We start from the raw sequence: 15,944 nt of genomic DNA on the forward strand, positions 1-15,944 counted from the left end.
TTGCTCCTTCTGATGGTCCACCCCCCATTGAGCTCCAGGGCTCTCCTTTTATACTTCCTGTCCCACCCCAGGACTTTCAGTGCCAGTTCAGGGCAGATTCAGCTCTGCCCAGCAAGAGGAATGTAGTGGTCCCTCGCTCTCCAGTTTGGAGGGAGGCCACTCCACCTCACTACATGCACGAAAGAGTCAAGGGAAGAGTGAGAAATATGTACCACTAGCTTTTTGACCTGGATTTCATTCAAGTGAGATTTTTAATTTGAAAAAACCCCAAACACCTCAACATAAGACCTGTGTTGATAACGTGTCAACTATGTTTTGCCTTCCATTACTAGTTCTTGTAAGGTGTCAGAGCTGTGTCCTTATTTCCGCCTGTCAAAAATATTTTATGGTTGCAAGATGTGCAGAACAAAAGTGATCTAGGGTTGCATCAAGCTTGTGCATTTATTAGTAGCTTATTAAGAAATAATTTATTGTTGCTGGGTAAACAGAAGTAACAAATTAGTAAAAAAAATTTACACAAATAGTTTTATTACAAATTTGATTTTTTACGAAATACATAAAATTTAAGAAATTACATAAAAGTCCTTGGCATTCTCAAGAATATTTTGGTATTTGCATGGTTACAGTCTATAAAATAGTTTTAGACACAGATGTGCTCAAACATCAGAATATTTGCATAGAGATCCAATAGAATTATTTCTTTGAACACTTCAAAAAACTTTCGGGGAGGGGAGGGGAATATTAACAAAATTAAGGCCTTTTAAATTTGAAAATCAAGTCATTCAGTGTGTTTTTAAAACCCTGAAAATATTAAATACAGAATAAACACTGTAAGCTCAAAGCACGTTTTACTATAATAAACACAAATAGCCGTTAACCTGGGTTCATTCTCTGCAATTTACAGTTAGGTATTGAAATGAGCGATAGAAAACAGATGTTTCACATTAAGTATTTTGGCATTTAACATCTAATTGATGACACTATATTGAAAAAGAGGAAAAATTATGTAAGCTTCTTTTTGAAATTATAGCAAATTCAAAGCTTGATTTGCCTAATTGTTGATACCTATATAAATTACTAATATATATATATATATATTTTTTTTTTTTTCCTAACCACAATTGGACCATTCCTTATTCCACAGGAAAATTTGTTCCACTGCATGAAGAAGCTGCATAGTACCAAACATAGCAGAAACACTTAATTGCTCATTTGTGGAACTAGTTTGGGAAACCCTTCCTTTGGAGCATAGTCCCACTGAAACCAATAGGACTAGGGTGGAAGTAAGCACTACAAATAGAAAAGCAAGCTGGATGGCTATGTTTTGAAAATATGGATACCTGCTGTTTAACTATAATCTGTAATCACAAAACTCTTCTTTATATTAGTATTACTTTGTACAGGAACAATAAGTACATACCTAAGAGTCTGGAATTTTGAGATAGCTAGACAATGGTAATTGCATACATATCTGGGTAGGAGAAATGAATCTAAATATATAATACAAGAAAGGGGAGTCAAAAGTAAGGCACAACAACATACCTCCTAGCACCTTCAAATTTTTCTGCATGAACTCTGGCTTGTTTATACTGTCAGTGCATTGCATTTACATAAAAATTTATTTTACCAAAAGTGCCATTTGGTATTTGAAGCTTATCTTTGTTGTCTCTTTTCTTCTTCAGCAAGTACAGGGCCAGTAAAGCAGGGTGTGTTAGTTATGCAAGTTCCTATAAGGCACTTTACTGTTTTCATATTGGACAACAATGAGGTACATATGATATAAGTCTAAGCTTCACTGCTGTTAAACAAATAGCACCATATTGTGACATTAGTTGAAATTCAAAAGTCATTATGTTCTTCTCATACAGACTTGACAACGGCTAACGTTTGAGCGCAAGTCCCCTGCTTTCAGAGTTGAAGGAGTAGGTTTCCTATAAAAAAAAATGGACAACCATCAATAACTGCTAATACAAAAATATCAGTTTGCAAGTTTATTGTTAACTTGGCAGTGTTTTTAATACAGAAGTTTAGTCTGTTAATGAAAAATTGAGAAACCCAGGGCAGAGTTGAATCAAGTGCCTAGGTCACTGAAGACTATCTGGTCACTTCTTCCAGAAAATCAGTCATAATAATTTGCTATTTTTAATGGGGGGTGGGTGGGATGACTATATACAAAGTGATGTCAAAATAAACAAAACAAACTGAAAAAGATCGGTCTCTCAAGTTTTTAGTTATAAGGAATTATTAAAAACAAAAGTGGGTAAAATATTTTCAGACAAAGTGTGATTTTTTTTTTATTGACTATGGGCCTTTAATAATCCAGACCTCAAGCCTGCAATTCAAATTCACATGAGGTAAGGTTGCAGGATTGGTTCCCTCCCCTAGGATGTATGATGTACAAATTAGGACTGTTTCTGTGGTGTACATAAAGAGAAAGGGATGCTAAGCTTTACAGTTCTCTCCTTGTGAGGGACGTAAGGAATAAAGTAACTATGATGCTCATTCTTCTCTCTTTTTCTCTATGTAGCCTTCCTTGTACTAAAGAGTGATATTTATTCTTGTGTAGGGGTTAGCACAAGGCTTTGCATCACTTAATTCCTCAGTTTAGAGCCTAAATAGTACAGAAGTTGTGCATAGGCCCTTCTGCACAGGGTAAAGCTCACGGGTGAATAATAAATAATTGTTCAAGCTCATTCAGTTCTCTGCCTCTCTGAGTATGTCTACCCTGCAATTAGACACCCATGGCTGGCCCATGCCAGCTGACTCGGGGTCACAGGGCTCAGACTAAGAGTCTGTTTAACTATGGTGTAGATGTTTGGACTTGGGCTGCAGCCCAAACTCTGGGACCCTCTCATCTTGCAGTATCCTAGAGCCCGGGCTCCAGCCCGAGCCTGAATGTCTACACCACCATTAAATACCCTATTAGCCCAAGCTCTGTGAGCCCAAGTCAGCTGGCACAGGTTTTTATTTGCAATGCAGACATACCCTTTCTGAGGAGATGTCAACAGCTGTGCTAGTTTGCAGTGGTTCTATTATGAGCTAATATCCACTAGGGATTAGATTATGCTCTGGGTTAATTTCTATCAAGATGTCAGTGTATCCCAATTACAACTGAAATCACACAAGTGAAACACAGGTGTGGTGGAGGTATAAACACGCTTAGGTCATCCTAAAAGGAATACTGTAAATAAGTTTCATTTGGTAAATACTACCAAAATATATATTCACTATTTCTCCCAAAAAGCATTTTTTACAAACATTTTAACTGTATATCTTAATCCAAATAGACTACCAATAGCTATTCATCTTTTAAACTTAATCTAGAACAATTCTAGTGTTACCTTAAAGCAAGTCTCACACTGTTGCTTTTACAGATGTATAGTGAGCTGTGAATACGGATTTTAGAAAGAAAAATCAACTATAACTTACTTGAACATCTCATTTCTCTCTATAGTGGCAAGCCAAAAGCTGTAAGCATTTGCATAATAGTTACAAGTTCCACGACCATGGCATTCTATGAAGGGAGCACTGCGGAACTCCTCCAGACAGGAACCTGGAGATGCCAGAGCTTGTCCGGAACCCTCAGCACCAGCGCTGGTATGCTGGGAAAATGCAAGTAAATCAATCAGATTAGAAATATCTAGCTCTTTAGGCCTGGTCTACACTGGGGTGAGGGGCAGGGATTGATCTAAGGTACGCAACTTCAGCTACGTGAATAATGTAGCTGAAGTCAGCGTATTCAGATCTACTTACCACAGTGTCTTCACTGCAGTAAGTCGACGGCTGATGCTCTCCCGTTGACTCCACCTGCACCTCTTGCCCTGGTGGAGTACCGGAGTCGACGGGAGAGCGCTCGGCGGTCGATTTATCATGTCTAGACTAGACGCGATAAACCGACCCCTGCTGGATCGATCGCTACCTATTGATCCAGCAGGTAATGTAGACAAGTTCTTACTGACAGTAGGTTGTAACTCTTTTAAACCAATACTTTGCCATATGCACTTCCTCCCCTCTTTTCAGTAATGTGGTGGAGAACCTGCTACCACTCTTTCCCCCTGCTTTGGGATAATGGGTGGCCAGTTGGGGGCAGTGGGAGTCTGGGAAAACTGGGAGGATAGTGGGAGGAATGGGTCCCAGGGGCAGTATATCTTGGGCCCTGAGAGGAGCATGGTGTTGAAGGCAATCAGGGAGGGTATCTTGGAATCCACTGGTGTTAGGGCCCGTAGAACTGAATTGCCTTGCGTTACCAGAGACTGTGTCAGATAAAGTTTGGTACTGAAGCACACCAGAGACTGCACAAAAGATCAAAAATTCAGTTAGACAAATTTATGTTTATGTCTGGGGTCCTCATGGAGAGATCAGGAAGAGCAGAGGCAGTGGCTCTATATTGCTCTGTGAAGGTGCTGCAACCCTGATCTGGAGGGACAATAGGAAGGTCTGCTTAATTTCCATGTTCATTTAGTCCTTGGCATTTGTGCTGAAGCTGTAATCAAGGGAATGACAGTGTGTTTTGCGAGAGGAATTACTTTACTAGAAACTAGAGAATGAATTGTTACTAAATTATTCTCTCACATTAACTAAATAGCCAACATGTTTCTAAAGTCACCAAAAGAGCAGAGACCTCATACTCTGCCCTTGTTTCCCTGCAAAGGCACAGGCAGACAGTACCTTTTTAAAGGCAGGAATATATCAAACACCAGCATAAATTATTTTTCTGATCCAGGTGAGGTCCTGGTGCACTTACCATTACAAAGGAGTAACCAATCCAAAGTGACATCCAGCCTTCAGGGCACAATGGTATTTGAACTGTTTGGCTGTGAACTGCAATTATCATGGCAGGAGCCTCACACACAGAGCATCTATAAAGAACATGACAGCAAGGAACTCAGTGTACTTGGAATAGTAACATTTATTTCCTCTTTTTGGGAGTTATTTGCACAACAAGTACAGAATTTACAAGATCAACACTCCAGTCCTTTTTACTTTCCCTATTATGAAAGTCAGACCTTTGGTCATGCCGTTCTTATGACAGTTAAGCATTGGAAACACTAATCCTACTGGTCTTCACTGGATAGAGGAAAGGAAGGGCCTTATTATTATAAACTGAATAGTTTAATAAATTTACCCTTTTTTCTCTTTTAAATTTTAAATTTCAACAGCCAGCATATGTGCAATGTTATTAACACTGAAGGGAAAATGGCTAAAGAACTAGAAGAAAGTCTGGTGAGACCAGGAGCAAATAGGAACAAAAAATTGCTTTAGCTGTAGACTTTTTGACTTCTGGAGACAACACCAGCATTTCTTGGAGGAACTGAAGACTTCTTGGGAAGGCCAGTGAAACATTTAAAGAGGAGGGTTTCATATGTATTCCCTTTAAAAGTGACTTTTGTTTATGTCTGGGGTCCTTATCTCTGAATAAAGGACAACTTAGCCAACCAACTGGAACACTGGGCCTGAGAAACCAACATTCTGAGAGGTTTGCAAACAAAGATCCTTTTAGTTCAGGTATGTACATTCTACTTCTGACCTGCTGAGCCCCAAAATAAGCAGAAGGCTCAGGCACAGTAACTCCTTGGTGGGTGTCTCTCTCTCTTTGCTAAGACTGCCAAACAATGTACTAATAAATGCCAGTTATGATGCAAATGATAATCATATGGGCTCCTGCTAATTAGGAATTTGACTGGGACCACTAATTCCTTACTTGCAGCACAGCCCTAAAAATAGCAATTAGCACTGGCCCTTTTGGTTCAAACCAGATACCTAGACATGAACAGCTTTGTATTGCAGTATCAGAGCACCAGAGAAATTAAGTATAACAAGCAGGAATAAGCTGGGTTCTGTTAAATCCACAAAAGCAAAGAAATTCAGAGTGAAGGCATCTACGTCTGACTTAAAAGGATTCATACACTGCCTTGAACTCCAGCACAAAAACTATGTGGTTATTTTAAGAAGCACAGCAATGAAAGAGAAAAAAAGAGAATGTAAAAGGCGCTTGGTACTTGCTTTGCTTCAAGAGACTTCTGGTGCATCAGTGAATGACTTTGGAACAAAGGAAGTCTCTTGAACCAGGACAGGCAAGTGACACTTTTACATCTTTTCAATTTTTTGACGCAGGATGATGATGGTTTAACAGTCTCAAATAATAAAAGAAACTGACAGACTATGAAGATAGCCTTCTGCTTTGAGTTTACAGTGGCATGCACAGATACAAAAGAACATATTAAAATAATTTCACTGTACACCACCCTGCCATGGCAACTCTTGGCACAGTAGATTCTTTTAGAACTCAGGGCTTAAGGGAAAGCTGCAAGATCTACAAATATATATAAAACACCACAGGTACTCTGTATGCGTAGGATAGTGGGCAGTTTAAGGGCAAATTTCAACAGTGGTCTCTTTGTTCAAGATTTTCAAGAGTGACTCAAGGAATTTTGGGTGCCTAACATGAACAACTTAATGGGGCTTAGTTTTCAGAGGGTGTGCACTCACCATTTTCTGAAAATTAGATCCTTTTAAGGCATCTCCAATAGGGCACAAAAAAAGGCAGATATCCCAAATCCCTACTCTTTTTTTTAAATCTTGGCCAAAATCTATGCAATCTAATTTTGAGGCATTTTGGGTGTAAAAAACCTGGGAATTAAGTAGAGAAGTAATATTTGTATAAATTGGGTCCAACTACATAATTTACACATAAAACTCCAAGTCTGGGGACACACAAAGTTGTATTGCCATGCAGAAGGAGTGATATTTCATTCTTATGAATGCTTTTTAAAAATTGGCCCTTCCTTGTTATATGAGAAACAAACTGCCATATTAAGTACTCTGATACACTGGATACCTACGATGGGGGATGTTACCTTAGAATTGTCTGGATAGCTAATATATATAGACAAATGTGTCATATCCCTACTCCCAGAATGCCCACCAGAGCAATTTCCACTCCCACTCATCTCCCTGGTAGGGAGAGAGCAGCAGGCATTGTTAGGGTGTCTACACAGCAGCTGGGAGGATGTTTCCCAATGCGGATGCTAGCGCTGTTCGAGCTAGTATACTAAAAATAGCAGTATGGACCCAGTAGCATAAGTGGTTGGTTGGACTAGTTGCCTGAATTCAATCCCAGCCAACCTCCTGGGTATGCAGTTGGGCAGCTAGCCTGAGCCACTGCCCATGCCACTGTAGCCACACTGCTATTTTTAGCATGCTAGCTTGAGCAGAGCTAGCATGTGTCTTTCTATCCGAGCTGAGAAACATCCTTCCAGCAGCAGTGTAGGCATAACCTACGAAGGCCCTGCCTGACCCCTGCGTGTCATGATTATCAATTTAGTAAGATGTGGGAGCTCCTTTGTCAAATCCTAATTAAATCAGAGTGGTGCAGCCCACTAAGTTCATGTGATCTCCTCTGCCTTAAGCCTTGTGCATGTTATATCTGGGCACAGTTTATGCTAGTAAATGAAAAAAAAAATAGGACCAAATCCACAGCTGATGTAAACTGGCGCAGCTCAAATGAGCTCAATGCAACTACATCAGTTTACACTGAGTTTACCAGCTGAGGAGTCTGTTCTACAAATAGTAAATGATTGCTTTACAGTACTACACCTGGGTTCCTTTGCAGTGTTGTTTGCTTTAAACTAACACTAGTTGTATTCAAGCACCAAAACAATGTCCAAAACAATGCAAGAAACCCAGCATACTGCATGATACGTAAAACAGACATTGATGTATTTCTGAAAGGGAAAAGATATTGAGCCACAAAGTGCTTCTAATTAGAGCTGAGTATAAAAACAGAAATTATTTTTTCCCTTGGAATTTTCAATAAAAATGAAAATTTCTGTTTAGTTCAAAATTTCCTGTCGTATTTTTTAATGAATTGATTCAAAATAAATATATTTGTTTCATATGAAGCAAAATAACCATTTTTTGGCTTAGCATCTCCTCACTTTTTCCAGTGGAAATTGTGCGGAACTCAAAATATTTTCATTTTAATTCAAATCAATATGGAAAATTTTCAGTCATTTAATTGAAAATAAAATCAGAGTGATATGAAAAAAGTTTGATGAACATTTTTTGACAAGCTCTATTTTTAATAGGTCTTCTGCATATTTATAACCAATGCGGCAAGAGCAATACTCACCTACTGATGAATGGCCTGATATTGTCACCAGTGATAGGAGCCATACTCATTGGCATGGGTTCAGGAGTAGACAGCCAGTAAGAATAGTCATTCCTTGATGCAAAGTTGCATACATTATTGATGTTGCAGAACAAGAATGGCATAGTGCTAAATTTACGAAGACAGCTCCCTGCTGTGCCTGAAAGTGTAATAAAAAGGTTAATGTGTAAAACTCCGTTCAAGTGAATATTTGGCAACAGCAAATCAGTGCAATTCTGATGACAATGCACAATGTTTAAAGTGCTAACATGGCAACCCGAGGTCTGAAACTCACTTCATGGCTTGCTCCAGCAGGATGGTGAGAGCATAAGAGAGGTTCTGATATCAGTCTGAGAGGGGAGGGCTAGCTTGTTTTGCTCCTGTATAAATCCCAGTGGCAGACCACAATCAGACTTTACAATAATTTTTTCCCCTCAGCTCCATGGTAATCCAGTTTATATAATGGTTGCTTCTAGAACTGTATATTTGTTTATCAAATGCCAAAAGATACATTAAAGCAACAATAAGGTCACAAACTTAAATATAAAAAGTCAGGGAATGCAAAACTTAAGGGGTTTTCAGTAACACCAGTCCATTTACATTAAAAAAGATGATATTTTGATTACTAGCTAGTAATTACCCAAACTAGCAATCAAATATATTATAAATGTGCAATGCCTTGAATGGCTGAGGCTCTCTGATCAAAGAAGTCATTGTCTCCTTGTAGTCGGCTGACCCGCACTCTGGTCTCGGCTGTAGTCTCATTGAGTCTCTTGCCCCTAGGTCCCCTATGGGCAGGGCTTAAATTCTCATGGAGTAATTTCCCTAGCCCCCCAGGCCCCTCCACCCCCAACTTGCTATAAAAATTCCAGGGGGGGGGTGCTGAAAATATTTGCTGGTGCTCTGCTCTGGACAGCTCTGGCTGAATTTAAGCCCTGCCTACGGGAGCCCCACTTGTGAGCAATCTCACTATTCCCAGCAGGTGTTCAGCTCACTCCCAGGGTCTTTTCAGAGTCCAACTACAGTTCACTTGTCTCTGTAGTCCCTGGAGGTGCTTTCCAGGTCCTGCCACAGGTCACTGATGGGAAGCAGCCCTTCAGGGCTCTTGTCGGTAATAAGCTTGTAATGTCAATCTTCCCCTGCCAAAAGTTGAAGGTGTGGGGAGTGGGGGGATAAGGAAAGGCTGGCCACTGCCTCAGACTGAGCTCCCCTTGTTACTAGAGATCACTAGCAGTCCCTAGCAGCTTTCCTGCTTCCAGGCAAATGTCCCCCCTTTTCTGTGGCTAGTTTCACCTTTATAAGCGCTTCTTCTCCCGGTAGAGCATGTTCTGCAGGTGCACCTAAGCTTTTCTACCAGTGGGGTGGGGGTGTGTCCCATCACGCTCCTTAGTGCATTAGTGCATGTTTGTGCAGTGCTGGAAAAGCACTACAATATCTATAAGTAAGTATGATTATTATGCAGTCTGTGCTCTACACAGGGTAGTACGAGCCTACGAATAAGATAAATGTTTGGTTTCTAATTAAATGAAGCTGCACTACACATTCATCAGTAATGCATGCTAACGTCTTATTTGATTTGATTTATTTTATGATTTTCTTACCCAAATCCTGACCATGTGCCCTTTCGTTGCCTTGAACGTAAAGTAAGGAGTAGCCGTAGTACATCAGTTTAGTTCCAGGTGGACATTCTGGTTCTTCAATGGTTTGGCTGTGTCTGGTAACAAGGAAGCCATGAGCGACAGATGGTGTGCCTGGTGGGCCCATTGACCCTGGTAAACCCTCAGGGCCTGGTGGACCTCTGGCTCCTCGCGGACCTACAAGACAGAAAGTCACATTTACCTCTTTTTTATTTCTAGAAGTGTTGATAGAGAGAATCCAATCTGAGCCATCAATTGCATATTTATTTTCAACGTACACAGCTTCTGTATTATGGCACTCCGTTGAGCAGACTGCATACAGTGTCAATGATAAAAATTGTAAATTATCAGGAAACAAATGATTATGCCTTATGCATTTGCATAATGTTTTGTATTTAACCTTACACTAAAGTTAAACGTTTTATCTGGGGAGAAAAATTACTCTGCAGTGTTCAGTACTACTTTTCTTTAATTTCTTAAACTCTAACACATAAAGGAAAATAATTTAGACAATGGAAGTGAAGGAAACCAAAGTACTTTGAATGATTATTAAATGTCTTTAAGAATGCCTACAGAGAAAAAGTGTGCCAATTTCTGATGGAGCTGAAATTAAAGCAAGTAAAGGGAACTAGAGAATTGCTGCTTACCAGGCAATCACTGTTAAGAATTTGAACTGTCTGAAATTACACACATATGAAATGAAAAAATAACAAAAAATTTGAATGCAACATTAAGACTGGGGAAAATAAGCACTCAGACATCAGCAAGTTCTGTAAAGTAAGGGTTTCTCTTGCAATGTTAAAGTGCCCATTTTGTTCATCCATGTTGTTTACAATATACATAATACATGGAAGTTTACATTTTCTGAGGAAAGAAGGACCAGAAGATACTAGAGGGCAGATTCTCATTGGGGGAAGAGAATCTTGATGGGGGGAAGAGTAGGAGGGTGGATGGAGCCTTTTCCTGTGCCAGCCCTGTGCAAGGGCCAGGGAAAAATTATAGCTTCTGTGCTTGAGGATGCACAGAGACTGCCCCTCCCACCCTTAAGGGATGAGTATCACCTGAAAGAGAGCATGGCAGTGGGCCTCTGGCCCTGGCCTGCCTCTGCCCCAGTTAACATTATGGGCTGGGTGCACTGGAAAAGTAGGCTGCACAATCGTAAAGGATTTGATTTTATTAAGATGGCAAGATCTCCAGGCTTTGTCAATGGTACTTGTAAGATCCTTGACCCACAGCTATAGTGAAGCCTCCATTCAAATATGCCCTGTGATGTTTTTCAGAAGTTCAGATCCTACGGATCTCTAAGCTTAAGAGGAGTAGAGCTACAGAGGTCTCATGTGTTGTGGAGCCAGTCAAATCCTTAGTGAAGAACTAGTTTGCTGGCAGATCTTACAAGCCGCAACTTCTGATTGTGTTAATTGGTTACTGAGGACGAAAGTCTGCCATGTTTCCCAGCACAACTTCTTTGTTGCTTCATTCAAACAAAATTGACCAAAGTTTCCAAGGAATGCAGCCTCCACAAGTTCCTAGCACCACCTCCCACTGCATCGATTCAGCCTCTGCAGTTAACAAACTTTGGTAATGGTATGAGTGGCTACAAAAATGTACAGCGCTAAATTGCTTACTGCACTTACAATTCATGGACACCACATCTATCTTTAATGGCATGTTTCTGATCTCCCATCAATGTAAATAAAGTCAATGAATTTACACCAGTAACCTTAGGCTCTGACCAGTGCCTACTGAAGTAAAAAAAATACAGTCTTATTGACTTCAGTGGTTGCTGGTCCAACCTATGTGCTCTCACAGAATGTTCTTCTGTGCATTTGGAGTCTTGCATTTTCAAGTATTTGTAATTATATGTATTTTTTTTTCAAACGTAGCAGAACACACACTGTTCATTATAGCCTAATCAGTCATCAAATTTAAAGTTCATCTATTTTTGAGTAAGCCCCCTGGGATAAGAAAGATGGTTCTATTTTATTTATTTTTAAAATGGAAAATGTTTCTTTATGCTCTCATGATTCAAATGGCTGAAGGGATTTTGTCTAAATTTTCCAAAACTATTCCTCTGTGGGCAGATACCAAGCATGAAATTTCAACCCCAGAACTTCAGAAAGTTACAGGCATGTGAAAAAAAGGAAATTATAATGGAAATTGTTTTGCAAGAGTATTATACTGGTTAGGATTGCTATCATCTATTATTTTCAGATCTCTTTAGCTATCTTTCTTAGGTTTTTCTAAAGTGTCCTCTACCATGGTATGTAAGTACTATGCTGTGTTCTTAACATACAGTATTGCAAGTGCTTTGTACAGAACAATCAGTTCAACTGAAATAATTACTTATCATCTTAGAGAGACAAGGTGACCTGAAAAAGAGTTCTGTGTAAGCTCAAAAGCTTGCCTCTCTCACTAATGGAAGTTAGTTCAATAAAAGATATTATCTCACCCACCTTGCCTCTCTCATGCCCTGGGACCAACACAGCTACAACACACTGCTTATAATCTTGTTAGTTTACTGATAGTCCTCTGCACACCTTCATTTTTATAGTTTTCCAATCAAAGACAATCTATTCTTCTATCACGGAATGTTTTACATACAGGAACGTATTGTAGGGATTAATAAGGGTTCGGCACCCCAGGCTGGATTCACACTCTCTCTTGTAATGTCCCCCCACTTCCAAATACTTGTCTAACTCTGCCTTTAACCCTAATTAAAGCTGTTCCAGTTGCTGCCTACTGAAATTCTGCCTAGACTCCTTTGGGGCCTGACTTTCCCCTCGCTTGGTTTATACCCCTAGTTCCTGAAACTGACAGAAAATCAGATACTCTTGTAGCTTCTATCCTTTCTATTCCCATCAGAACTGTACATACTTCACTGTGGTTTCTTCCTTTCCAAAGAATAGAGGCCTAGTCTCTCAGCCTTTCTGTAGTACTAAATTCAGCAAATAACTGAATCATTCTGGCTATCCTCTGCAGTACCTTTTCCATCTCTGTAATACCATTTTTATAATAAGACAACCAGAACTGAGCACAGTGTTCCTAACGGTGACCTAATTCATCACCTTCTTGTGCAGTGATTTTCTCATTTATTCAAAATCTCTATTTCTTTCTTTGCTTTTAAAAGTGCTGCTAAACTTCAGGCTTAAACTTTTAGAGATCCTTCCAATGTAACCCAGAATCTCTACAAAATAAAAATACTCTTTCAGGTCCTATTTAGGCTAAAAAAATCAATTAAATTAAAGTACCGTATTAACTTCTGTTTAGTTAAAACTAAGCAGAGATCTTAAATTCTTGATTCCTGATCACCAGTCTATCACTTTGAGGACTCTGAATAATTTATTCTTTTGAATATATTGTTATCTTGAAGATATTTCTAAACTGTGAACATTTCCTTTCTGAGTCATCTCTTTTCTAGATTAAGCCATGTAAAAAAGACACCTGACACTCAATAAAGGTATTATAAAATTCCACAGGTAATCTCTCTGAAGCCAGAGTCTTTTCATTATTAATAATTGCCTCTAAACCTTCTTCTCCTGCAGTTGTAACTGGTAGCTCTACCCTAACAGAAAGGTGGAGGTTTTGAACCTGTATATCTTTTATATTCACTGTAACTGTATTTCCTTTATCTGGTATCTGATCTACCTCCACCTTTTATAAGGGCTGTGGCAAATAACATGTGGCCATTTAATTCTATGTGAAATAGCCTTATCTGTCACTAAATTACATCAAAAAGATCTCTTGGAGGTGCCAGCAATTCCTTTAATGACCATGTGCTTTTAAATGCTACAAGTGTTTTTGTTATGTGTCTCTGCTTCTTGTGCAATCTTTATCCAGCTGCCAACCTTATTTTTCTTAATAAGCAATCTTTTATAGTCCCTTTGTAATGAAGAACAGAGTCTTTAAAGAATACACAGACCTACCTGGGGGACCAGAAGGACCAGGTTCTCCTTTCTGACCAGGTTGACCATCAAATCCTGGAACACCAGGTTGCCCAGGTATACCCTCAGGTCCTGTCACTCCTGTTGAAATATAAGAAATAATTACAATTGGATCACAGAGACATATTTGTTCTTGCTTTTTGGATTATGGGGTGGCAGTACAGAAAAAAAGCACATGCCCAGTACCTATGGGTAAATGCCAGTACCCAGAGCAGGTAGGTGGGAGTGCCTGCTGGGGGAAGGTGTTGAGGGGTGTGGGATGGGAGAAGATCAAAATATAGCCACTGAAGGTGCACATCTGCAGCAACCGATTCCCTGCGAGCATTTGTCCGCGCAGTGAGAGGGATGCACAGGTCTTTCTCCTCATTCTATGACCGCAGGGTTACAAAGCTGAAGGAGTTTCAAGTAAAAGCCCATAAAGAGAGCCCCAAGTCAGTAACAAGTTCACAGCCCTGCTAGGTCTTTGCCAAATTGGTTTTGGCTTTACCCGTTAGGTCAGTGCTTTATTTTGTAGCTGTTTGAGAGTGTTTTCACTCTCATTTAAATACCAGTCTGCAGTATGCAGGGGATGCAGTTTAACAGTACCAGCACCAACCTGGGACTTCCACTCTGCTCCTGATATTTCAGTTACACCCTGTTCTTCTGCAGATCCTGTACAGTGCAGTGTGACATTAAGGCTTTGAGATAACTATTGGAGCATGGCTACAGACTCTTTTTGGCCAAAGCCATATTCTGATTGGACAGTGAAGCCAATGGATGATTTCACAGCCATTTAACCAACTCACAACAGTGTACAGATATGGCCCCAATACCAAGAAGAATCATCGTGCCATTTATGTTAAATAGATAATGCAAAACGACAAACTATCTTTCACCTTATTTCCCCACCACCTCCATATAAAATAATGGAGAGCAGGGGGAAGGAGTTTCTCCTTTAAAATGTTACCGATTTTGGAACTCTTCTGAACTGCAGCTTCCTATGCCCCCCTTGCCAATTCAAAATGCTACCGGCCCTCGCCCACTTATGCCAGCCTTCTACTTTCCTGACCCCTCGCCCCCTTTCTCCCTGCTTCTCTTAATCTCTTTAAAAATTTTAAACCTTCCAGTTTAGGTGTTTTATGTAAGTTTCATGCTAAATGCTGCTCAGTTCCACAGAAATGCTGGGCTAAGAGAGGAAGTGGGGACTCCTTGTTGAAGACCTGCTTTTGGCATTCCTGTGTACTGGGACTTCAAAGAGAAGCATCACTTTCCTATAGGCAGCCACTACAGACATGGCTGGAGAAGCACCTGAACAGACAATAGCCTGCTAATGCTCAGCCTGTCACAGCTTCTTTCTACATTATGCACCACCTATATGCAACTTTAAGACCCTCTCACCTTGCTGTCCTTTTGGACCGGGAAGTCCAGGGAGCCCTTTTAGACCAACTGGTCCGACAGGACCGGGTAAACCTGGTTCCCCTTTAAGAAGCTGATAAGGACCTGGAGGACCTGGTGGACCTTGTAAACCTGTCAAAATTGATGAAGCAAATACAGACGGAAGTGTTTGTTATCAGACAATATAAATAAATAATAATTATGTCTTTCGTACCCAAAGGTCGCAATAAGGATTGGGCCCCATTGTGCTAGGCTCTGTACGAATATATTGGGATAGAAACCTAGCTCTAAGAGCTAAGAGCTTACATCTAATTGTAAATTATGTTTACAGGCTGTACATTTTGAGGTTGAGATTCTATTCACTCACTTGCACATTCTGGGGTTTTTTTTTATGTTGTAAAAAATGCAAAGGGTGATATAATGCCATAGTTAGGTAAAATAATACCTATTTTGAAAATCTGAAAAACACATAAGCTTACCATACCTTTAGAGCCAGGAAACCCTTGGTCACCTTGTTCTCCCTTGAGACCTGGGAAGCCAGAAGACCCTTTTGGACCTGAAGTCAAATGTACACGAAAATTTAAGATATTAATTCTTGTTTTAAAACTGTGTGTGCTGAATAATGGATCCAATACTGCAAATGCTTAGACACGTGAGTAACTTTACGCACATGAGCAGTTCCTTTGATTTCAAATGTTTGCTGGAAAAGGGCATATGAAGTGATCACATAAAACTGCCATCAATATTCAATTAAAAGATAACTGAAGACAAATTCACACTCAGATTTCTAAATTCAGATACATTTTAAATGTATTGACAGCTGCATTCTTTCTTACACTTAAA

General features: G+C 39.8%; 1 protein-coding gene across 2 annotated transcripts in view; it reads right to left on the reverse strand.

Moving 5' to 3' along the window:
- Positions 1–511: 511 nt before the first annotated feature.
- Positions 512–15,944, reverse strand: part of COL4A1 (collagen type IV alpha 1 chain) — a 220,339-nt gene continuing 204,906 nt past the window's right edge. For both annotated transcript variants that reach the window (XM_075129793.1, XM_048855091.2), the window contains exons 45-52: positions 15,586–15,657; positions 15,105–15,233; positions 13,710–13,808; positions 9,751–9,963; positions 8,132–8,309; positions 4,745–4,859; positions 3,430–3,602; positions 512–1,931 (exon numbers count right to left, since the gene is read on the reverse strand). In XM_075129793.1, coding sequence (XP_074985894.1) covers positions 1,850–1,931; positions 3,430–3,602; positions 4,745–4,859; positions 8,132–8,309; positions 9,751–9,963; positions 13,710–13,808; positions 15,105–15,233; positions 15,586–15,657 — 1,061 coding nt within the window. In that variant the 3' untranslated portion in view covers positions 512–1,849. The remainder of the gene's footprint in view (positions 1,932–3,429; positions 3,603–4,744; positions 4,860–8,131; positions 8,310–9,750; positions 9,964–13,709; positions 13,809–15,104; positions 15,234–15,585; positions 15,658–15,944) is intronic.

Source organism: Caretta caretta, chromosome 1 (genome assembly GCF_965140235.1).
Source record: "Caretta caretta isolate rCarCar2 chromosome 1, rCarCar1.hap1, whole genome shotgun sequence".
Classification (NCBI taxonomy): Eukaryota; Metazoa; Chordata; order Testudines; family Cheloniidae; genus Caretta; species Caretta caretta.